General features: G+C 46.6%; 5 protein-coding genes across 5 annotated transcripts; 2 read left to right on the forward strand and 3 right to left on the reverse strand.

Annotated features, from left to right (window-relative positions):
• Nucleotides 1-7,413: 7,413 nt before the first annotated feature.
• F5891DRAFT_1255944 (uncharacterized protein) lies at nt 7,414-8,713 on the reverse strand (the record flags this gene model as incomplete). The annotated part of the gene is made up of 5 exons (XM_041370002.1): nt 8,457-8,713; nt 8,117-8,400; nt 7,986-8,064; nt 7,610-7,938; nt 7,414-7,557 (listed from the first exon to the last, which is right to left on the reverse strand). The coding sequence occupies exons 1-5, from the start codon at nt 8,518-8,520 to the stop codon at nt 7,414-7,416; spliced, it is 900 nt and encodes a 299-aa protein (XP_041220030.1). The 5' UTR covers nt 8,521-8,713.
• Nucleotides 8,714-10,982: 2,269 nt separating this feature from the next.
• Nucleotides 10,983-12,636, forward strand: F5891DRAFT_1195295 (uncharacterized protein; the record flags this gene model as incomplete). Its single annotated transcript, XM_041368096.1, has 3 exons — nt 10,983-11,652; nt 11,721-11,967; nt 12,027-12,636. The coding sequence occupies 3 exons, from the start codon at nt 10,983-10,985 to the stop codon at nt 12,634-12,636; spliced, it is 1,527 nt and encodes a 508-aa protein (XP_041220031.1).
• Nucleotides 12,637-14,810: 2,174 nt separating this feature from the next.
• On the reverse strand, nt 14,811-15,201 carry F5891DRAFT_922244 (uncharacterized protein; the record flags this gene model as incomplete). Its single annotated transcript, XM_041373807.1, has 2 exons — nt 14,811-14,955; nt 15,005-15,201. Coding segments are annotated over 2 exons (342 nt in total), but the record flags the coding sequence as incomplete, so codon positions are not given.
• Nucleotides 15,202-19,602: 4,401 nt separating this feature from the next.
• On the reverse strand, nt 19,603-22,304 carry F5891DRAFT_985074 (uncharacterized protein; the record flags this gene model as incomplete). Its single annotated transcript, XM_041377538.1, has 11 exons — nt 19,603-19,800; nt 19,858-19,938; nt 20,034-20,293; nt 20,343-20,358; nt 20,503-20,671; nt 20,963-21,031; nt 21,439-21,601; nt 21,651-21,738; nt 21,789-21,848; nt 22,020-22,110; nt 22,246-22,304. The coding sequence occupies 11 exons, from the start codon at nt 22,302-22,304 to the stop codon at nt 19,603-19,605; spliced, it is 1,254 nt and encodes a 417-aa protein (XP_041220033.1).
• A 307-nt stretch (nt 22,305-22,611) lies between these two features.
• Nucleotides 22,612-24,098, forward strand: F5891DRAFT_1152452 (uncharacterized protein; the record flags this gene model as incomplete). Its single annotated transcript, XM_041365168.1, has 4 exons — nt 22,612-22,907; nt 23,027-23,261; nt 23,313-23,733; nt 23,791-24,098. The coding sequence occupies 4 exons, from the start codon at nt 22,612-22,614 to the stop codon at nt 24,096-24,098; spliced, it is 1,260 nt and encodes a 419-aa protein (XP_041220034.1).
• Nucleotides 24,099-24,577: the final 479 nt, after the last annotated feature.

Here is a 24,577-nt window from a genome sequence, read left to right on the forward strand (position 1 = left end):
ATATCGCATACCGTGCTCGCTGCACTGAATAATGTGTATTACAACATAACATTTCACACAGGACATCTATTATAAATTGAATCCATTGTCCAGTTGATGAGCACCAACCAAGCAGATCCGGACTGTCAATCCTGTTGGGCATTACAGGTTTCGTGTGAGATTCACACTCCACTGGAAGATCCTATCGCAGTGCTGCCTGACCCGTTGGACCGGGGGTCCCAAGGCATAGACCAAAGGAAGAGACATAGACAAGAGGCAGTTGGTCCTTCGGCGATAGCCATAGCTTAGTCAGCGACACGCGCACATAGCCAAACTCTGTTCATAGTGTAACACATCATCACGCATCATAGAGCTCTCCCCTCACTGCTTTCGTCCTAGTCCATCGTGGTGAACAGAGAGAATCCGAACCAGCGCGATATTGCATCACACACCTATCACACAAAAAAGCACGCAGAAGAAAGAAGCATTAGCTCGCGGTCTAGATTTTAGTCATAGAATAGAACATAGAAGCTCCCAAATAGAAGCTAACGAACCATTTACAGAAACATACAGTCTTATTACGTCGCAACTCACATCAAAAACAACACCAATTACAAAAAAGAGCAGTGTTCATCTTACTCGCATTTACGTTTATATTTGATGCCCAAAGCTAACAAATTGAGACCCAGAACAGCAAAAGGACAAGCGGTAACCAACGTTCGTTTAAAAACGAACTGGGAACTCTGGTCAGAAAAGACATCAGCAGCATCATCTCCTCTCGATACGCCAGATCCATCAGGACACAACACACCAAGTCACTGTAGCACATCGTCACTAAGCAGCCTCTCGGAAGAAGACGAACAGCAGAACAATCAAGTCCCCTTCCCAGAACTAGAAGTCCAAAAATTAGACATCTACATACCATCGTCCGAAGTCCAACAACCACGTCGTCGCACGAAGACAGAGCAGCTCACATCCATCTCCACAGTACCGAATTACAATCTAGCCGAATTCTTTGCACTCGCACAGTTAAAAGCCGTCATGCCTGTAGAGACCCCGCAGATATTTCATGGCGATGGAAGAGCATCAGAAAATCCGGCGGATTTCCTGAAATCCTTCAATCGAGCAATGCGTCAGCAGACAATAACAGACAGCACCGACAAATTAGACGCTTTTGGTGATTACCTCGGAACAAGTTCACAAGCAGAACGATGGTTCAAAGCGTTGCAGTCGAAAGACAAAGCGACATGGAATGCATTTGTGATAGCATTCGAGAAACGCTGGCCGCCAGTCCAGATAGCGGAAAAGACAAGAGCAGAGTACGAGAAAGAATTGTTAGAACATATACTACGAGAAGAAGACGTAGGAAAGAAGAAGACGCTCTACGATAGAGAATGCTGGACGCACGTAGCATGGGCGATGAAGACGCTTCAACTCGCAACAGACGCAGGCATCGAACAGAGCACGTCGATGATATGGCAAGTCCGCAGTAAACTGCCGGACATCGTAAAGGATCTATTGAAAGACGAAGAATATACCAAGTGGGAGGAGTTCACGAAAGCGGTGACAGAGCTCAAGGGAAGTCGGCTTGTAGAGAAACAAGAACAATACCTCAAGCAATCACACGAGCTCAAAGCACTACGCGCAGACCTAGCTCGAGTCCAGACACGAGCACCGCAGCAAAACCCAATTGCAGCATTACAAAGTCAATTCAATAGAATGTCGATTAACCCCACGACACCGCCAACGCTTCCGACAGCGAACAACACATATAACCGGGTACCAGCAGCAACCAATCGTCAGAACGCACAACCAATGTATAATCGGCAACCGGCCACAACGCAACAGCCGTTAGTAGTAACGGAGGAGATGAAAACAATGGTCAGGCAGTTAGTCCAAATGATGCCGCAACACCCGGATAGCGCAGCAGGAAAAGCAGCATATAGAGCGCAGCTTGCACAGTGGAACACGAGATGGGGAGAGAACGCGAGAGTCACACAAGAGACAGGATACCCACTAAAGCCGGGCACGGCAGCCATCGCATCCAGCGAATGCTTCGCGTGTGGGACACATGGACACAACGGACGGGATTGCCCGTTACCGCCGAACCACGAAGAGAGGCTAACGCGCAAAGAAGCAGCGTGGAGAGCAATTGTGAGCAAGACGCTGGGCGCATACAACAGAGCAACGGCCACACCGATATCACTAGTCATGAGTAACGGCTACGAGGAGACACAGTTAGAAGCGTGGATTGAAGAGATTCCCGAACAACAGGGAAAAGCGGACGGGTCGACGTAAAAAAGAACATTACGTCGACCCAAAGTCTCAAACACATTCAAGCCGGAGTCGAAGTCCTCGCATGCGAAGAGGCAACATGCGAGGACAACTCTAGGACCATTAGCCCCAAAGTTTCTGCTGAGCGCGTAGCTAAGGATATCGCATGTACTACCGAACTTCACGACGCAATCGAAACCGATGACTTGTATTCGGTTGGACACCCGGTCGTCACAAAAACTCAGTTAAAAAATGGAGAGGCAGTTCCGTTCGCTCACCGAATAGAGCTAGAAGGTCCACAAGGAGAAAGAGTCAGAGTACGAGCGATATTCGATGACGGCGCAATGACCAGTGCAATGTGCACGTCGATCTTCGAGAAGATCAAGCACAGATTGGGAAACTGGAGCGCATCAGACAAACGATTAAGGATGGCAAATGGAAATATAGTCAAAGCAATCGCAAAGTGGACGGGAATGATTAGGATTGAAGAAGTCGGAGTGCGGAGCACGTTTGAAGTCTTTGACAGTGGCGGAAGCTGGGGCTTCTTACTAGGAAAACCGACACTTCAAACATTCGCAGCAATTCACGAATACGAAACGGACACGATCGTGATAACCGACGGAATCAAAACAGTCGCAATAGAAAACCAGATAGCGGACAAGCGGATGTTACAGAGAGCAGATGCAGTCAGTCTCACGCTAGACGAGAAACAACAAAGGACGTTAGAAAACAAAACAAAACCATCAAACATCCCAATGGGCCAATGGAAGCCGACAGGATACTGGATCAGAAAGAAGAGAGAGAGCGCGTCAAAAGAAAGAACAGCAGAAAAAGAGAATAACACATCAAAGGGAGTGACAGCGGCCAGAGTATCGAGAGAACAATCAAGCACTGACACACATAATCTAACAGAAGAAACAACGAGCATCAACATATTAAACGCACAAGAAGGACCAGACGAAGGAGGAGAGCAACTATTAGAAGAACTTCCAGAGTTAGAACCGATGAGGAACGACGCGTCAATATACTCAAGACAAACGAATCCATTTAATCCGGCAAGAGTCAAAGAAATTCTACGACAGATCACGTTCGGGAACGACCTGACAGTAGACGAGAAAAAGGAGTTAGAACAGTTTATAGCGGAAAACGCAGACAGTTTTGCACTAACGCTAAGAGAAGTAGTCCCTATTCCTGGAGCAGCGCTGAATTTAAACGTTCCAGATAACGCAATATTCAACCTACGGATACATCAACGCCCTTTAACGCCCGAACAAGCAAAGTTTTACAATGAGCGAGTAACGGACATGTTGGAAGCAGGTATAGTAGAGAGAGCATCCCCAGAACTGATTCGATGTGTAGCAACCACGGTTATAGCGCAAAGAGCACACGAAACGGGCGGTCTACCATGGGACGAGCTAAAGCAACGAATCAACGACCAACATAGAGCAGCGGGACTACAACCAGCCTATGAGTTACCGCCACGAGAGATACAGAATCCTACCTTAGAAGAAACAAGAGAAAAAGGACCGAAAAAATGGAGGATCTGTCAGAATTTCGCGCAGCTTAACAAAATAACGGAAGTAGTCCCAATGCCGCAGGGGGATATATTAGCAAAACAACAGAGGTTAAGTGGTCAACATTACATCTCAATTTTTGACTTCACAGCAGGGTATTATGCGATAGAAGTGCCGGAGAAGTGGCGTCCATATTTAGCGTTCTACATCGAAGGAAGAGGGTACTTTCAATATCGACGAATGCCGATGGGAATTACAGGAGCACCGACAGCGTTCTGCGATACATTAGCAGAAAGGCTACACGATTTCCTAGTGACGCACTATATGGAATTGTTCATGGACGACGGAGGATGCGCGACAGGTACGTTTAGAGAAATGATGGATAAGCTAACAGTTTTGTTCCAACGTTTTCGAGAATGTCGATTTTCAATAGCTCCGAGCAAGACAAAGCTTTGCATGTCAGAGACCGAGTTCGCAGGAGGAACGATAGGAAGAGAAGGAGTGAAACCAGATCTAACAAAGCTGACAGCCATTGTAGACTGGCGACAACCCGAAGACGCACAGAACTTAGCCTCGTTTTTAGGACTAACAGGATTCTACAGAACGTTAATCAATGCATACACGAAAAGAGAAGGCCCACTAAGAGATTTACTACTGCAAGCACCCATAGACAGCACAATGTCCAAAACAGCGTATCGACGAGCCATGAGCGGCTTCAAGTTAAGTACTATTTGGACGCAGGAACATACTAAAGCATTTTTAGATCTAAAAACGGCGATTACATCAAGACCAGTATTACACGCACCAAGATACGATGGGTCGCACTTCATAGTGACATCGGACGGATGTATAGAAGGCTTCGCAGCGGTCCTAGCACAGAGAATCAAGACGCGAACATCAGCAGGGAAATGGGTCGAACGTCTATATCCTCTAGGCTTCGCATCAAAACGGACATCAGCGACAGAAAAGAAGTACAAATCGTACTTACTAGAATTCGCAGCGCTCAAATTCGGGTTGGATAAATTCTCGAGCATCATCTGGGGATTTCCGGTCGAGATTGAAACAGACTGCAGGGCGATGAGAGACACGCTGCTGAATCCGCATCTGAACGTAGTACACGCAAGATGGAGAGAGGGAATATTAGCGTATCATATAGTGGACATAAGGCACATACCAGGAAAGCTGAATGTCGTTGCTGATGGCCTTAGCAGAAAATGGGAAAACACCGCTCCAGTAGCAGGAGACGGAAACGAGTGGACGGTAAGCGAAGACTGGGAAGCAAGGATAGGACTAATTAACGACATCATGAACGTTACGACGGTGGACGCACAAGTAGACAAGCTTCGCACACGATTCGAGAACGAGCCAGTATTCAAGGAAGTCGTAGAAGCTATATGTAACCTAGATCAAGCCACGGAGATCAGAGAGAAACGGCGAGCAAGACACAGAGCAGAACAGTACGTTATAGAAGAAGGGAGGCTCTGGAAGCTACGAGGTGGCACAACGACGAGAGCCAGGACAAGAGTAGAATGTGTCTCGAGAGGAGAAGCCAAGGTACTAGCAGCACAAGAGCATGCAGAAGGAGGCCACTGGGGACGAGATGCGATCAAAATCGCATTACTGGACCGAATATGCAGCCCCAAGCTAGACGCGTCAATCCTAGATGCCATCAAAGACTGCGCAAAATGCAAGAACTTCGGACCGACGCACATAAATTCGCTACTAGAGCCAATAACCAGGCGGCACCCATTCGAACTGTTAGTTGGAGACTATCTCACCCTCCCGAAAGGGAAAGGAGGATACAATACGCTCGGCGTGTACTTGGACACGTTTTCGCAGCATATCTGGGTGTTTAAATATAAAACATCAGGTAGTGCAAAAACGACGATTGAAGGACTCAAGAACATCTTCAACGCATTCACAACACCGGAAACATTCATGGCGGACGGTGGCAAGCACTTCAACAACGAAGCAGTGAAGGACTTCTGCGAATCGAAGAAATGCAAAGTACACATCGTAGCGGCGTACTCCCCGTGGATCAACGGCCTTGTAGAAGGAACAAATAAGCTTTTACTACACGTTTTAAAACGCTTATGCGCACCAAGTTTAGGAGAAGATCAAAGTCAAGGACAAAAAACGACAGAAAGCGGCTTGACACAATCGTGGCCAGACCATCTGGAGGATGCGGTGCACGCTCTTAACTATCGATTATTGCCAGCGCTGAAATTTTCTCCAAAGGAACTTCTTTTAGGATTAGTAGTCAACACACCGAAGACGAATGTAGAAGAAAGCGCGTCAGCGACATGCACTTCAGACCCACTAACTCAAATAGCATACGTCGAACAACAACGGTTGGACGGATACGATGAAGTAGTGCGACATGCGATCAAGAGGAAGGCAGCATTTGATAAAAAGTTGCTACAACGAGCGCCAGGTGAGGTTATATTTCGAATCGGACAACTAGTTCAAGTATATCGCAATGATTTAGATTATACATTCAAAGCAGAACGAAAGCTCATACCAAAATGGTCAATCCCAAGGCGTATACGAGAGAAGATCCTAAACTTGTACAAGCTTGAAGCGCTGAACGGAATCCCAGTTCAAGGAGAGTTTAGTGCAAGACGACTCAGAGCATTCACCCCGAGAACGGGAACGAAGTTAGCAAGAGAACAAGAAGAGCATGAACGCAGAATCAGAGAGAGAGGAGACGACGACACGGAAGCAGATACAGAAGATAGAACGGAGAAAGAATCAGAGAAACAGAAGGGACATGAAGAAGAAGAGAACGACCAGACAAGAGACGAAGCGGATGAAGAAGAGAACGAATAGGACAATAGAAGTGATAGTAGGAAGAACGCCGAGGACGGCGTTGGTTGTTTTTTAGGGGGGTGCATGGACCGGGGGTCCCAAGGCATAGACCAAAGGAAGAGACATAGACAAGAGGCAGTTGGTCCTTCGGCGATAGCCATAGCTTAGTCAGCGACACGCGCACATAGCCAAACTCTGTTCATAGTGTAACACATCATCACGCATCATAGAGCTCTCCCCTCACTGCTTTCGTCCTAGTCCACCGTTGATTCACGTGGTCGTATGGCACCCGTTTCTCCGTGCTTACCCCTGGAGATCGAACACTTCTGGCAACCACCAATCTGAACATTTAAGCGCTGATCGTGTCCAATTGTGCTCGCCTCTGCAGATCTGAGGCCCTGCCGCCGGCCGGCCTACCTGTTTGGCCGATTGATGTCGCGGTCATTAAGATCATCAGGCATGCTACCGCAAGGAGGCGCATAGTATGTATAAATAATACTGATCCAGGGGGTCACAACAAGAATTATCCGCGAGCATCAGAACGATTCCTTGTCCACATGTATCCTCATCGCTGTTCCGTGGATCTGGTCAATATTTGATCGAGCTAGGGGGCTGATCAGCACCGAGCGGCAGTGAGGCCTCAGGCAACGAGTCTTTTTTTCCTCAGTAATAATGTCCGTCTTCTCTGTAATATATTATAGGTTCTCTCATCTTTTGAGATCGAAGATTCCCGTTGGCACAGTTTGGGCGCAATCTCATCTTGGTGAAGATAGGAATAAACGATAGTCCCTATCCTCATGGACTGCCTTGCAGGACTTCAGCACAAAAATTCTTGGAATCAAACCATTGAGCTACTAGTGAGTGTGGTAGAAGGGGCTGTAGTCGACTGAGTAGCGAAAGCCAGAGCCGTTGAGTGTGCTACCTCGGCAGTCCACGCCCTTCGCCTCACAACGCGAAGAATCAGCATTTGAGGGGAAATACACTAAAAACGAATTAGCAACAGAACTTTGGACATGGAAGCCGTCACCACTCACAGTAAACATTCCGTACAAAGAGAGGAAGATAATTGAGGAATAGCTGACAAGGCCGAATGACACAAGAAATGCGATCCCAAATAATGTGAATGGTACCGCAGACTCGACAACAATGGCCACTATAGTGAAGTAATCCCTTGAAGCTTCGTGACCAAAATGATGTTGCATGAGCCTTGCACAAAATATTATGCGGCCACAGATGAGACAGGTAACAAGGACGTTGAGGCCAATGGTCAAGCAGATATACACCAATCCAACATGTGCTTTCAGCCCCTCATAGAAATTGTGATTCGGGGAAGCACTAGTGATGAGGTTTAAAATCCCTAAAACTGTTGATTGACTGAGTAGCTGCAAGAGAAGAAGAGGACTAACGGACCGAGAGACGATAACCAGAGGCAACAGGGGACGAAAAGCATGCTGTAACTTCGACGCCAGACCGTGAAACATCGCAGAATCTGATTTAGTATCAGTGCACTCTTTCCGGGACGAACTAGAGAGTACACTCACGAGTAGACCATCAGTCATCAACTGCAGCAGGGTGGACGCAACCGCACTCATCGTCAGATACCACGCTGACATGTTGGCATTAAAGTATGCGGACGCTCCACCAGGATAGCCTGCATGATTAATCCACATCTCCTGTCCCGAAAATAATCGTGTGGTCACGAAGATCGTGATAAGGAAGATTAATATAGTGCTGAAGACCATGTAGAACTTGTCGGAGGGCCTGCGTTCTAATTGTTTGTCGAAATATGCTTGCATGGTGCTGAGATACAGCATCAAAACCACACCTGTAGACTATCAAGTCAGGAATAACAACATCTCCATGGTCAGACAGAGTGATTACCGTATAGAATGGAGTTGGAAACATTGCTAAAGTAGAATGAGTTTTGCAATATTGCGTCGGACATGACTGCAGCAGCCTCAGAGCTCCTAAGATGAAAATTCAGTGGTTAGCATGCGTATCCTCATGAGAGTGCGTCTCATAAATAAATATCTCGAAGCCCTGACATACAGAATTCAAAGGCAGTGAATCCGATGCCACGGTGGCCAATGTATATGGATCCTAGAGCAGGCAGGGCTGTCGCGGAGACATGGCACATTGCTTAATACAAAAATGGATATTTATTTTCACTTGTGCCGTGACTTTCACAAGCTACTTACCAAATATTTGCGAACACGCGCGCGCCGCGCGGGTGCCACACAAAGACAAAAAAGTGGGCAAGTTCAACATCATATTGTATTTGAGTAACGAGGGAAAGACAACGGAAGCACCTTGAGCACACTTTGATCGTGCCATCGACATCTCTTTGTTAGAAGTTTGGAATTCGGGCGAGGGAAGGTAGAAGCTTGGCCTAGGATGCGCAACGACAACTTAAATGATACGCAAGTAGTATGTAGAAACGCTGGTTAGTCAATCTTTATTGAGGATCAACGTGTACTATAAGCGCTACTAAGTACTAGTGGCCCATCAGTAAACCAGTGAGGCTCAGATATTAGTACTAGATTTTGTAGTGGTCATGACGAATTTTGTGAACATACACCAATGGGCGAAGTCGTGGCAGTGCACCGTAATCAAGCTCAAGCTCAAGTCAAAGGCCATGTCATAACAATATTTGACACACATAGTTTCAAGTTAGGCCTTCAAATTAGGACTCAGGTGTAACGCGATGTCAGGAATGTTGCAAACCTAGTGATCATGAGGCCGCAGGCGCCGCCACTCACTATGCCTGAGGCATGTGCATGAGACTTGGCTGCGGTGTCAGATAGCCGGGAGACGGCATTCAGGGTACCCTTGGCAGGCCTCAGGCTAGGGGCATATCAGAACGTGCGAGGGGCAAAGTGCCAGATTTAGTTTAGGAGTGAGCGTAGCACGTGATGTCAAGGCCGCGCCAACGCATGTACAAATTTTTTTGTATTCCTCACACTACTAATCACCCATTTCCTTGTCTTACAATGTCCTTCTGCTAGCTTGCTCCTAGCAAGAGCTCGATCGAACAGTGCACTTGTGGAATCTCGACACAAATCTACCTGTGAATCCCTTCGCCACGAAGCTGGCGTGTATTGTGTGACTCTTTCCGCTGATGGAAAGCTGCTAGTAACGGGTTGCAATGACCACAATGCGCACTCGTGGGACGTCCATCTCATACTAAGAGAAATTGGTCTTGACGACCTATTGTCTAATGTGAATCTAAATACGTTGCCCAGTCTCTATCCTGACGGTGTTCTTTCTTAGCTACCAAAAGATGAATCGAAAGCGTGCATCATCTCATGGCTATTTAATGATAGAGCATATCAATCTCCAACTCGTATAGGGCGTAGCTGACAAGCCGGTTTTGAAGGTATGTAACGCGTTTTTCAACATTTTCGATACTCTTAACCTGACATTCCAGGTTGGTACTATGAGACAGCTCGAGGATGCACATGTTTTTTGACTGCACGCAGGGGTGCGTTCATGTGGGTCGTTATCATATCAGTTGGCTTTTATGCTAACCTCATGCTCTCAGCACTCCGCAACACGCCATATCCCTCTGCACGTCGTGGCAGTAGTACTCTCGCCTTCTTGAGGTCACGTCCACGTGCAGCCATTAATCGCTTCTCCTCGTTCTCCCAACGCCCTCCTTCCATCGACCACGATGCAACACCATTTCAGCAGCACCCTAGGCAACGTTCTTCCCACCGACCCCTGTTGTGGATATTGCGGTCGTCGAGGATAAAAGGGTATCATATTCGCTTGACTATACCCCCACGGGTGCTCATGTATCTTGTAGACTTGATATGTTGCCCCACTCCGTAACAAAAAGAGCGAGATTCAAGTCACTCAGATCCAAGGACGTTCAAAGCCAACCTGTAGCATTATCATTGCCCCAGGGAACCACCACTACCGATTAAATGACCATGTCACGGTGTCGTTAATATGTTTACCGTGAGTGCAAGAATATCTTTCTTTTTAATTAGCAGGTGTGACTTGCTCGCTTTCAGTACGGAGTCCCAAATCAGGAATGAATATATGCTGTGATATTACGCACATGTAGAATTCAGACTCGATGCCCGGTTTGTGTTGTGACAAGGCCGCTGTATCAACATTCTGGGGAAAGTTCGAAGTGAGTCATGAGACTGCATCGAGCCTCGTGGTGGTGATAATTAAGTTCTTTACATCATACAGAGCGCGGGTTTTACGTCTGGAAGATCATGGCTTGTCTCTTTATAGACTATCATGATTCATCATTGATCATGGAACTATTATTCACTTAACTATCGATATGATGGCATCCGATTATCATCATGGGGTGTTAGCTATAAAACGTATCTCATCGATATCCCTGATCTTCCATACCCTCCCAGCAGTAAACAAGTCGTGCATCATCTAGCGATGGCATTGGCAATCAAGGACGATGACGCTGTAAAGACACCTAAATATTTTCCTCCACTCTTGTCCAAGAAATTCAACATCACTGATGTTAAGCAAGATGCGCTCAAGTGGGATAAGGAGTGGGAAGCGGCGATCGCATCTTCAACCGCAGCAGACGTCCTCAAGGAGATGTCTTGTTTCTTAGATGACTCTGGCTTTACTCCTGATGCTATGGAGTTCTTCCACCAGGATCTTCGCAGGGTCCAAGATAATGTAGCCAAAATCCTGCATGACCTGTTCGACAAAGGTCACTTTGACACCATCTGGTTGTTGTTGAATGTCACGGAGAAGAAGAGACATATCAATGAAGGCCTGAAGGGGGCTTGTGAAGCACGTACATTGTGGGGGCAAGATTGTCGTGCTCTTTGCCTAGAGGTCACAGTTTCGAACCTCCTGATGCAGGGCGGGAAGGGCTTTGTCGACTTTCTCGCTCGCATCTTGGAGTCATCTGAGTCATCCCTTCAACCAGCATTTCTACCAAACTCATGGTGGGAACAGGCGTCAAACCTGCCAAATCCATGGTGGGAACAGACCCCAGCCACCGATGTTCCACCTCGAGGACAAGTATCCCAAAGCACAAAGCTTCTGTTCGAAGTCGCGACTATCAATAGGAATAAATTTATCAGCAAGTGTTTCTCGCTCATATAACATCATGCGAGTCTAACATTCCATGAACAGGACACTTTGTTCTGTCCTCAGTGTTTTCAGTCATAAGTGACATCACCAATCGTAGTGAGGGGATGAAGGGGGTCCTGCACTTCATGGAGAATACAAAGGGATATGTCGCTCGAGCTGTAGCACAGGCCAAAATGACTTTCAGGGATAAACCTCTTGTCTGCTGTGAAAACTGCACGAAGACTCCAGAAGAAATTGGACAAGGTGTTCGCTTCATGGTGTACAGTGTTTGCAAAGCGAAACTCAACTTCGAGATACATTATTGTTCTCAGTGAGTAGAAGTCCTTTAATTTCGTCTTCATAACTCCCTCATGATGTTGCATCCACTAGATCCTGCCAGAAACAAGACTGGTCTCTTCACAAACGGGCTTGTGGCAAGAAGTCAGTGTCGAAGGGTCTAAGCGGAACCAAGGGAGACTCCCTTTGGGCATTCAGCAACTCCAATCCCACCGCCGAAATGCTTCGCAACTTTGACAAGGAAGGTCGGCAGCTCACGAGCCTCAGAGACATTGGCGTAAATCCCTGTAAGGGTAAACGCACCCCTGCTGCGGAGCATCAAGCTGAGATGCTTGAAGCCGACCGAAATGTCGATTACTTCCTCTTCACTGCGAGCGGTGAAGCAGTTCGCTTTGTGATTGATGATCCAGGAGCTAAAATGATCTTCCAGATCAACTGCGGTTGGGTCATGACACAGGTTACTAGTGACACCGGCGTTGAGGCTATGGGAGAGTACATACTCAAAGTCATGAGCAGATATCCCAGATTGAGTCGGAGCATCATCCTGAAGCAACTCTGTGAGGAACACAGGGCGGGCACTACTGAAAAGATCATGTGGCTGGAGAAGAAGAGTCGAGAACATGGAGACAGTACATTTATAGAGAGTTGGGTGAAAGATTCTTCACCCCTGTTTGGGGGTTGGTCTTGGCTCGGACTGCTTTGAACGTTTTGAAGTGGTATAAATTTCTTTCTTGCTCACTCATGCCATGATCTCATTAATCCACGTTTACAGTTGCTATGCATGTCAGAGATTCAGGTTTCGCTTGCAGCCATTAACCATGTTCTTTTTAAAAATCTCAATTCCGCTTCGTTTTCATTTGGGTTGTCTTTGTCGATAGTCTTTGAATAAGTGTACAGTATCCGTTGATGTAGTACTCATTCCACAACTGACTGCATATTGAATTTTGCAACATTCACATTTACCGACACTAGGTCTGCTGCTTGCATGTGCAGTGCACGAGGTAACAAAAGCTTTTCAAGTTTAAACTCCGTATTCATGGAATCCTGGTCCCTTGAAGTTCCCTTGCCATCACAAAGTTCCTCGCATGCAATGCCGCGGCCAGCTAGTAACCCACTCGAGCACTGGTCCTTTAACACTTGATTTTCCATAATAGCAGCACCCTGACTCAAGAGTCTTTGCCTATAACAACTTGAATATCTTCTCAGTGTAAGTTTTGTAAACAATATTCAGGGCCCACATCACCAAAACTTCAAAACCTATATATGGCAAGCGAAGGTCATCTCATGACATACCATCGGTCAACAGCCCCAGCAGGGTGACCTAGGCCCATCATGATGGATCAACTTCGTGTCGTCCATATATGCACGGATCAGGAATCGCTGTTGAGGATCAATCGTTCGTCATATGTGGGATGTATGCTGGTTTCTCATCATGTACTAGTCATTGCGAAGCCTTTAGAACTGCTGGGACGCTTATAATGTACTACCAGACTGATATTTCAGGATAAGCACATATCATTGTATCACCACATGGTGTGCATTACAGAAATCTACGACATGCATGATTGAAACTCTAAGGCGCTGAGTGACAACAAAAGTCCGATATAGTACAATGGCACGACAGCAATGCAAATGGAAAAGCAGTGAGTGATGGTGCACGGACAGCAACTGAGAGTAAATGAGATGAACGGTGAACTAGTTTTGAAGCAGTCAGACTAGTACACAAGGAATAAGAAATCTCGTACCAGAGAATGCCAAGTTACTTTCGACCCTTGCGTTTCTTACCAGCGCTCTTGCTGCTCTCACCTGCCTTGGCCCGCTTGCCTTTTTTTTGGACATTTTGCTGGAGAAGGGGCAACTTTGGATTCCGCGTCGGTCAGTGGGCTATCGCTATCAACCAGAAGCTCCACAGATGGGCGCTTTTTAGACATGATGGTATGGGGCACAGTGGCGACTGAGGCAGGCTTCGGCAAATGATTAGTAGGAGCCAATGCTCATGCAGGAGACGGAGTAGGTGCAGGAGGAACATGAGCACCTGAACTTGAAGAAGCATGTTGAGTGGTAGGTTTGATGGGGCGAGGTCTAGGAATGGGCCTTGCAGCTGGCGACACAATCAGGTCTTCTGGAGGAGGGGTAGTTGCAGGAGAGGATAGTTCCATTCTTGACGTAGATGTAGTAGTTGTAGTGTCCATCATTGATGTTTCGGAGTCAGGCTCGAGAGGTGTTTTATTGGCTGCACATCAACAGGTCCAGGCTGAAGGAAAGACAAGTGAAAAACGCATCATAAAATAAAATAAAACCGCACCTCAGCCTGTCCCTTTACTGTACGCATCACAAATTGTTTCTTCATCAAAGCATAGTCATCCTCTTCATCTTCGTTTTCGCTAAGGTTGAAGTTGAGTACACCCTTCTTATTAGTGAACACTGCACTTCAAAATTATAGAGCTTGAATATATTATGCGGGCGTGAAAAAAACAACACTCACTTATTCCACCACTCAAGAAGGGACTTCACCCAATCGGGGTCGGGTGCCTCGTGAATAGCTTTGATGGTGCGGTAGTATGCATCACAGTAACTGTATTTTCCGTCATTCTCGGACCACTTGTCATGCGAGGATATTCCATAGCGAGCCTGCCACTGGTAGATTAAATCAGCTGTTGATATAATATTGGAAAATGTACTTGAATGAAGGCATAGGCAATGTGTTCCGCCTCTACCTTTTGCATGTTGTGAAGTTTTGCATTGCCAGAACGAACAGTAGTCTTCTCTCCGTCATCGATGAGTGCAGAGGAAGGACTCGTGTAAATATGCCTTAGAACCTGAATGTATGAGGAGTGTGTCAATAAACCTAATCCTACTATAAAAAAAACCCCTTACTCGTTTAAGGAGATAGCCTGGCAAAAATCCTTCCTGGACATTAGAGGGGTCGAAGTCTTTTCCCAGAGGATTGCCGGCATAAGCAAGTGCCAGCCAAATGCTTGCATGAACTTTGATCTCGCCATTTTGCAGTTGCGCTTGAACTCTGTAAAGGAATGAGAGATAACACTAAATTAGAATTGTTATACATGTACTTTCTTGGCTCTTTTTGATAGGATTGCATGTGCTTGATTGGACAGAGCATACCGGCCAGCTGCGGGTGATTCATGCCCATCTTGGCACGAGACTTCGAATGGTCCGAGTAGATAGGAGGATGCAAGCTGTCACTGTCAGGGTCAGAAGCTGCATAACGCCTGATGAAGGGCTTGAGATGACTTGTGTCTTCAGAGCGAATCTGGCCAATGATATCTTGCATCTGTTTGCGATAAGTCAACACAAAACAATTTGCACATACAGCAACCCTAGAGACGTACCTCAGCAAGAATCCTATCTAGTTCTCTTTGTTGCTTCTTGTTACCTCTAGCAAGCACACCCAGGTGCGGCACCAACAAGACAATCCTCTGAAAGGTATTCATGTGATGCTCTTGGACGTCCTTAGTCCTATGAAGAAATTAGTTGCTTAAGAAATCACTGCGGGCATTTTCTCATTTTCCTCCACCAAACATCCAAAAAACATTGAATTAGAAGATAGAAATTTCTTTTTATTGTGTGTATCAAAACATTGAAAAAAAATAATGAATGTATTGAAGATTTTCTGTATGCAAGACATAATCTAAAAATGAGTCATTTTCCCTCAAGAAACAGTCTATATTTTTTATTCATCATTCCTCAAATAACAATTTACAATCATGTCAATTTTTTGGCCTCTGTTTTTCCAATGTTCTGTGTATCAAAAATCTCAATTACTTCATCCTGTTCACCATATGTTTGATCCAAGAACATTGAAAAATCATATAACAAATAATAATAAATATTTTGACAATGTTTTGTTAAGGAAAAGCAAAGAAACTTTCAAACTTTCATTTGTATATTTGATCAGAGGAAATTTATGAAACATGCCCCATGTTTTGTAAGAATAAATACATAATGTTTGCAGTATATTCCTCCGGCACAACACTTAAAAAACATTTATTATGTTCAGAGAAAAAAAATGAAACATGATTGCAGGATACTCTGCCTCAGAACATGCACAAATTATACATTGTTTTCTGCACACAATAGGTGGAAAATACAGCATTATCCTTGAAGGAACATGATGAATTTTTGCATCATGTCCCACACACAGAAAATCATTGAAACATAAATTATTATTTTTTCAATGTTTTGACAGACAAAATGAAGGTACACTGGTCCAAGTAGTGCTGCTAAGAACCAAGAACCATTCGGCGGGGAAATGAGAACAAAATGGTGTGACAATATAGAAGGGTTTTTTGAGAAGATTTTTAGTAATGGTGAAGCGATGAGTATAGAGGCAAGGTTGAGAGTGGGGGCGCAAGTGCCAAACCTGGGTCCAGTTCTACCAGAGTCGACAAACCCTGGATTGAACCTTTGCAAACTGTTCAGAGTGGTCATGTTTGGTTTTTTTGGGGTTCAAATGTGAACCATCCATGTCACAAGCCAACAACTGGACTGCTTGGTGCAGCACTGAGGCAGTCATGTACTAAATACACCAACTGCAGTTTCACAGGCAGAAAGAAATGCAAATTAATGCCAAGTGATGTCAAGGAGCAAAAGCAGCTGGTTGTGCATAAGAAAGGCTGACTTAAAGGATTCATCAATTTTCTGTGTCCCATGGGCCATGACATGTGTAAGGATTGTCTATCCTCTACACACGGCCCGCACCTCAAAAAGGAAATCTGAGAACTGTCATTCACAAAGTCCACGTGACTCACGGATGCGAGAAAGCTCTACACTTTGCATCCGAGTTATGTGGATACATTCTCTCACTTCTCCATTCTCTCTTTTTCCGTTATCTTACCTTGTGCTCAAACTTCACGATACCCTTGTTTCACCAAAGTATTTTCACCTCGCCATATGCTCCCCATTCTTATTTCAGCCTAGTAAAGTACTTGAAAATGTATTTATACTGCTCATGTACACTCATAACAACAGCAGAATCATATGTTGGTTCCCTGCTCAAAGCAAACTTTGCTCTACAGAAAGTCTTAGCCTCTCGAAATGTTTCGTCTTCACACTTGCACCCCTACTCTCAACCTTGCCTCTATACTCATCGCTTCACCATTACTAAAAATCTTCTCAAAAAACCCTTCTATATTGTCACACCATTTTGTTCTCATTTCCCCGCCGAACCAAAACCAGCCTTACACATGCAAGATCCAACAAACAGCGGGCATTTGTATTGTATCACTATGTGGTACATTGTTCAATTGTTAAAGAAAGTCGCCATGAAAAGCCTGAATGTATGGCACCACAAGCAGAGAGCGGTTCATAATTCAGCTTTTGTGTCCACATTTGACAAGCCCCTGATGTGGTACATGGAGTCTCCCACTCATTCAAGACCCATGGCATCAGTAAATTCACACATTCCTTAATCTCCTTAATCAGTTTATCTCACTTGTCCCAAAACTTGTTTGCTCTCTCTTGCATCATTCACCTGGCATGTTTCATATTTTTTTAGTGTGAAATATAATAAAACATGTATGTTAATATACATCAACAATTTTTTTCTCTTGCAATGTTGGACAAGTAGATCCACCTTTCGCCAAGACACTTAAGTGTAAATAAGTGTAGATAAGTCTGTTTAAGGACAAATTAAGTAATAATTTCCTGATGACTGGATGGGCGGAGGTGCATGCACCATTATACTGGAGATGTATCCATCTTCCGAATGCAGGTCGATCGGCAGAATCAACACTGTCGGGATCAGAGCCAAGCCCAGCACTGCTGGCAACGGACGAACGCGGAAAAAAAGAACGAAACGCGAGGACAAACGGACAAACGCGAAAAAAAAAAACGCGGACAAACGAGTGAACGCAAGGGCAGACGAGGGAACGCAAGGGCAAACGCGACGAAAAGAAGCGGACAAACAAGACAAACGCGAGGACAAACGGACAAACGCAAAAAAATGCGGACAAACGAGTGAACGCACGGGCAAACGCGAAAAAACACGCGGACAAACGAGCGAACGGGCTGCTGATCACGATCCACATTATTGGAATAGTTGGGGCAGTAGGGCCAGGCACCCTCTTGAGGTGGGAGGTAGCTAGGGTCCCTGGTTTTCAAACGAGTCAATGCAAGGACAAACGAGTGAACGCACCGGCAAACGAGGGAACGAGGGGACAAACGAGTCGACGCGAGGACAGACGAACGAACGCAAGGGCAAACGAGTGAATACGGGGACGAACGAACGAACGCGAGGACAAACGCGGACAAAATAACCGGGAGGACGTTAGCAACATAGTGTGTTATAGCCAAACGCGAAAAAAACACGGACACACGAGTAAACGCAAGGGCAAATGAGTAAACGCGGGGACAAATGAGAAAAATGCGGACAAACGAAGGAACGCAAGGACACACGAAGGAACGCGAAAAAAAAACACGGACAAACGAGGGAACGCAAGGGCAAACGAGGGAACGCGGGAACAAAAGAGGGAACGCGGGGACAAATGAGTAAACGCGAGGATAAACGCAAAAAAAATGCGGACAAACGAGGGAACGCGGGAACAAATGAGGGAACGCGGGGACAACTGAGTAAACGCGAGGATAAACGCGAAAAAAATGCGGACAAACGAGGGAACGCAAGGACGAACGGACGAACGCGAGGATAAACGCGAAAAAAACGCGGACAAACGAGTCAGCGCAAGAACAAACGGATAAACGAGGGAACGCAAGGACAAATGAGGGAACGAACGGGCAATCGCGAAAAAAAAACGCGGACAAACGGGTGAACGCAAGGACAAACGAACGAACGCGAGAAAAAAACGCGGGCAAGCGATTCAACGCAAGAACAAACGAACAAACGCGAGAACAAACGCGAAAAAAACGCGGACAAAGGAGGGAACGCAAGGACGAACGAGCGCGAGGATAAACGCGAGACAAACGAGTCAACGCAAGAACAAACGGACGAACGCGAGGACAAACGAGCGAACGCGGGGACAAATGAGGGAACGCGCGGACAACTGAGTAAACGCGAAGATAAACGCGAAAAAAAATGCGGACAAACGAGGGAACGCAAGGACAAACGAACGAACGCGAGGATGAACGCGAAAAAACGCGGACCAACGAGTCAGCGCAAGAACAAACGGACAAACGAGGGAATGCACGGGCAAACGCGGAAAAAAAACGCGGAAAAACGAGTGAACGCAAGGACAAACGAACGAACGCGAGAAAAAAACGCGGGCAAGCGATTCAACGCAAGAACAAACGAACAAACGAACAAACGCGAGAACAAACGCGAAAAAAAACGCGGACAAACGAGGGAACGCACGGGCAAACGCGAAACAAAAACGCGGACAAACGAGTGAACGCAAGGACAAACGAACAAACGCGAGAAAAAATCGCGGGCAAGCGATTCAACGCAAGAACAAACGAACAAACGCTTGATGCTGTCCTGATCAGCCAATTTTTGACGCTTGGCTTCAAGGAAGTCCTTGTGCGCTTGATCGGCGTTCGTGACATCCGTTCTGGCGGACTCCAGTTTTCGGTTAAGCTCGTCTCGTTTTACTTGTGTGTCTGCAGCGAGACGATGCTCTTCTTCAGCGATATTTCGCGTGTAGTTCTTAATGGCATCACTGAGAGAGTTAAGAGAAGTGTTCATTTGTTTCTCGTCATTCTATGAAAAGACAATCATGTCAGACAAGTAAAGCAGAAGAATAGGTATATAGACCTTGAAGTTTCCTATCTTCACTCGGTTGCCGCGCATTTTCTCCTGTAGATCGTCGCGCTGCTTGGTGAGGTGATCAATATCGCCAAGTGCGGAATCCGCTTTATCGAATTGTTCTACAGCATCGGAGGCAAGCTGGAATTGGGACTAACGAGAATATGTGAGCATATGAATATCGGTACCCATGACTTTCTAGGAGCACACCTCGGCTGTCTTCATCTCAGCCTCGATCTTGCGCAAGCGGCGTTCCGCCTTCGCAACTTCCTCAAGCTTTGCCTCCATTTCCTAGAAATTATAACTGCATCAGTTCGTTATTCACGATACACACAATCAACCATGTCAGACGGATCAAAGGGGATATTGAGGAGATCAGTTCTTACCGCTTGCGTCGCTGCGACGTGAGCCCAGGCAAGCTCCTTCTTGAGCTCATCAACCTTGCAGCGCTGCTCTCTTGCCTTGCTTGCTTCTTCAAAGCGCACGCTAGCCTCTTTGAATGCAGCGCGTAGGTCAGGGGGAACTTGCTTTTTCTGGTGTAACACCTTCTTGGTCTGGTTGATATTATCAAGGCAAGCGTCATATTCCTCAGAAAGCTGCGATAGCTGGGTGCCTCGCAGGAAGAACTGCGATGCATATATGTGACCTATAGAGCTGTTTCAGCATCTGCTTAACACACTCGAAGTGACACTCACCGATAATGAAATTAATCTGAGGTCCAAACGTGAAAGTAAGTCGTTTGTGGCACATGAAATGGTGCATCTCAATGGACTCAATTATTCCATGCTCTGCGAATACCCTACGGCACATAAATCAGCTTGAGCCATAGGCAGAGGTAGCCGAAATCCTACTAACACCAAAGGTATTGCGCTTCTGCTCGAGGCGCTGGCGAATGGCCTCGCCATTGAGTTCCTCGAAGCGTTGTTCCTCTTCCTCGTTGTGCTCCTCCTGGGTTAAATCTTCTTCGTCTTCTTCGTCGTCGCTATCCTCCTGACGCGCCTTATCATTGCTATTGCCAGACTTCCTACGTGTCGCGACCGGTCAACAACGACCTCATCAATGCTATCAAAAGTTCTGGCACGCTTGGATTGTTGAGCGCGAAGACAGACGAACGAACGCAAGGGCAAACGAGTGAATGTGGGGACGAACGAACGAACGCGAGGACAAACGCGAACAAAATAACTGGGAGGACGTTAGCAACATAGTGTGTTATAGCCAAACGCGAAAAAAAAAAACACGGACAACCGAGTGAACGCAAGGCAAATGAGTAAACGCGAAAAAAAATGCGGACAAACGAAGGAACGCAAGAACACACGAAGGAACGCGAAAAGAAAATACGGACAAACGAGGGAACGCAAGGGCAAACGAGGGAACGCGGGGACAACTGAGTAAACGCGAGGATAAACGCGAAAAAAAAATGCGGACAAACGAGGGAACGCGCGGACAACTGAGTAAACGCGAAGATAAACGCGAAAAAAACGCGGACCAACGAGTCAGCGCAAGAATAAACGGACAAACGAGGGAACGCACGGGCAAACGCGGAAAAACGAGTGAACGCAAGGACAAACGAACGAACGCGAGAAAAAAACGCGGGCAAGCGATTCAACGCAAGAACAAACGAACAAACGCGAGAACAAACGCGAAAAAAAAATGCGGACAAAGGAGGGAACGCAAGGATGAACGAGCGCGAGGATAAACGCGAGACAAACGAGTCAACGCGCAAGAACAAACGGACGAACGCGAGGACAAACGAGCGAACGTGGGGACAAATGAGGGAACGCGAGGACGAACGCAAGGGTAAACGAGCGGACGCGGGGACAAACGAGGGAACGCAAGGACAAACGAACGAGCGCGAATTCCCTGACCTGTAGACCAATCAGATAATTTCCGAGCATCGCCTCTCCGACTTCAGCGATCTGCAAGCGCCAATGCTGAGTGTCATTGAACGGCACACCTGCGCAAGAAGGTCAGTGACAACAAGAGTATTATCACGTATCGCATACCCATGTACCAATAGACATCAGTGAGTGCAGATATCTCGGCCATCATTTTGATGATCTCAGTTGTGAAGACAAGGGGCGGCGTTGCCGTCTTGGGAGTGTTCAGTCTCAGGATAATCGAGTAAAGAAAAAAGCACTTACGGGGTTGGTTATGCCTGCGTAGTTCTTCTCGAGAGCTCCACCGTCCGGGGCAACTGGCCACTAGGGTAGCGAGTGAACGTGAGGACAAAAGGACAAACAAACAAACGCGAGGACAAACGGGCGAACGCGAGGACAAACGAACACACGAACAAACGAACAAACGAACAAACGAACGAACGAACAACGAACAACGAACGAACAAACGAACAAACGAACAAACGAACAACGAACAAACGTAAGGACGAACGATCGAACCCAAGGGCAAACGATGTGACCTTGTCGCAGGTGGGTTAGGCGCCCAATCGAAGGCGGTCGAGCCTGACTATCGTATTGTGTGTCAGACGTGTTCAGGTGCCATGTCCGCTTCGAACGAAGTCGACAGAGTATTCGTCAGAATTGGTTCAAGGAACAACTTGAAGGAGCATGGTAGGGAGCATGGTAGGGACACGACATGCACGATTTGATCGACCACTTTCGTTCGCGGAGGTAGGCCTTTGAAGAGGGATCATCGAGCATGGTGGACCTGCCGTATCAAATTTAAACCCAGCTGACACAACAAAGGTGAGTTGAAGAACTTTGGCCACCTCTTGTTAGTGTTTGTGCGACGCACTCTTGAAGGCTTCTAAACGCTCATCGCACAAAGACGCCCTCTTGTTAGTGTTTGTGTAACATATTTTAGCGTCCTGCGGGCAGTTTAAAAGAATTTATCCGAAAAGATGATCCTGAGTGCGTTGTCTCGCATGCGACGTGTTGTCTCGACAGAAATCAGATCAACCACCGAAGTATATTATTATTCAAGATTCGAGGAAAGATTACCGGCCAAATGAACGAACGCGAGAGAATTCCTTTGCATTCCATACGGACGTTCCGAACTCGAGGATCTTTGGTGGGGGAATATGACTTCTACTGCAGGTGTGGAAGCCGGGAACATGGAGATCTCCAGGAAGAGAGTGAAGTGGCCATTCAGTGCCATAACTGCGAGCGCTGGTCTCATGTTGCTTGCCAGAGGGATGGCCGGGCAAGTAATTTGGCAAAAAAGGAGCCATTTTATTGTGATACTCCGGACTGCGCACCGTATAGTGATCGTGTCTTGCTTGCACAAATTAGACGTCCTAAGCGGTAAGGGTCCCTAATTGTTACTATAAGTCGATGATATACCCTTTACAGTGTTTCCCGCCACATAACTGTTCCTATGACGAAACGTTTGTTGTGGGTTTCCCTGGATATGCAAGTGATAGCATGAACTCATTTACTATGTACAGACCAGGAAAGGGAGCATTAGCACGCCATGACAAATATTGGTACCCTGTCAGGATCAAGTCATGTCGACAGGTTAGGGGAAACACGTTGTATACAGTCAAATGGTGGAGGCATTGTTCTTTCAAACCCAACACTCAACCTCCACTTGAACTTGGCGAGGCAGACTTAGTTGATGCACTCTATGGAGATCATAAACATCGTCGCATGATTCGGGTGTGTACAACTCTTGAGATTCTATAGCAGACTTTAACATCCAAATCATAGCTTGGCAGATGGACACATGCGCACGAGGTTCCCCAGCACGAAGACATCATCGCGAACTTTAGACACATTCCCTACAGCGTGTATATCGACGAAGCATTGGCTCCTCACAGTCAACTGCTCACAAATATTTTTGAGCAACCTGATGCTGCAAAGATGCGCAACGCAGTCCCAGTAATTGGGTACCTTGCCGACCTATCGGAGAAGACAGGTCGCAAGCATACTACTGTGCCATATTGTGGCGATTTGTCTCTCACAGACTGTGCTCAGATTGCGAACTGGGTCTACCATCACATCCCTGGTGCATCAAAACAAATTGTCAATTGGCTAAACTGTGCTACCTATGCGCATGCGTGCACTATTGTAGTTGCAAAACGGAAGAAGAATCAACTACAGGAGATGGCCGAAGATATTTTGACTGAACGTCGCTCAGCAGCACTTGACATAGACTCCAAGTCAGTTCCTACTCCCGAAGAGGAAGCAAATGCGATACTCCAGGCGGCCTGGCTTGACCTCCAACTCAGCTATGATCTGTCTGCGATGGACGTCGACGTTGATCTAGAGTGCCTTGGTATACTCGAACAGCGAATGTTCGAACTCTCGTTGGCCGCAGGTGCTGCAGGGAATGAACAATGGGGAAAAGACGCTGGCACGCACCAAGACCGATGGAACCCATATGAGGGTCTCCCCGAGCACTGGAATCATGGTGACCGAGATCCGTATGCACCAGAATTTGAAGGAGAACTGGATGTGCGTCGTTTTCATATTCACAGTGGCAGGTTGCATTAAAACAGTGCCGACCAACAGTGTGGGCCGAACTTTAGTGAAGGAAGTGAGCCCGAAGTCGTTGAGAAAGAGAAACATACCAAAAAGCCCAAACCACGGCCACGGCCACGGCCAAGGAAGGTACATGGAAGTACTTGACGTGCGCGAGGATGAACATGCTATGCGCAACGCAGTCCCAGTATTTGGGTACGCAAGCACAAACGAACGAACACGTGGGAAACAAACAGGCTGCTGACCACGATCCACGTTATTGTAATAGTTGGGGCAGTAGGACCAGACACCCTCTTGAAGTGGGAGGTAGCTAGGGTACCTGGTTTTAAAACGAGTGAACGCTAGGACAAACGAGCGAACGCACGGGCAAACGAGCGAACGCGGGGACAAACGAGTCAACGCAAGGGCAAACGAGGAAACGCAAGGGCAAATGAGTAAAAATAAGTTCCGGCTTCCTGGCGATATGGTTTATAAGTATTTACGAGCGTATC

This window comes from Suillus fuscotomentosus (assembly GCF_016647785.1).
Source record: "Suillus fuscotomentosus strain FC203 chromosome Unknown F5891scaffold_80, whole genome shotgun sequence".
Lineage (NCBI taxonomy): Eukaryota > Fungi > Basidiomycota > Agaricomycetes > Boletales > Suillaceae > Suillus > Suillus fuscotomentosus.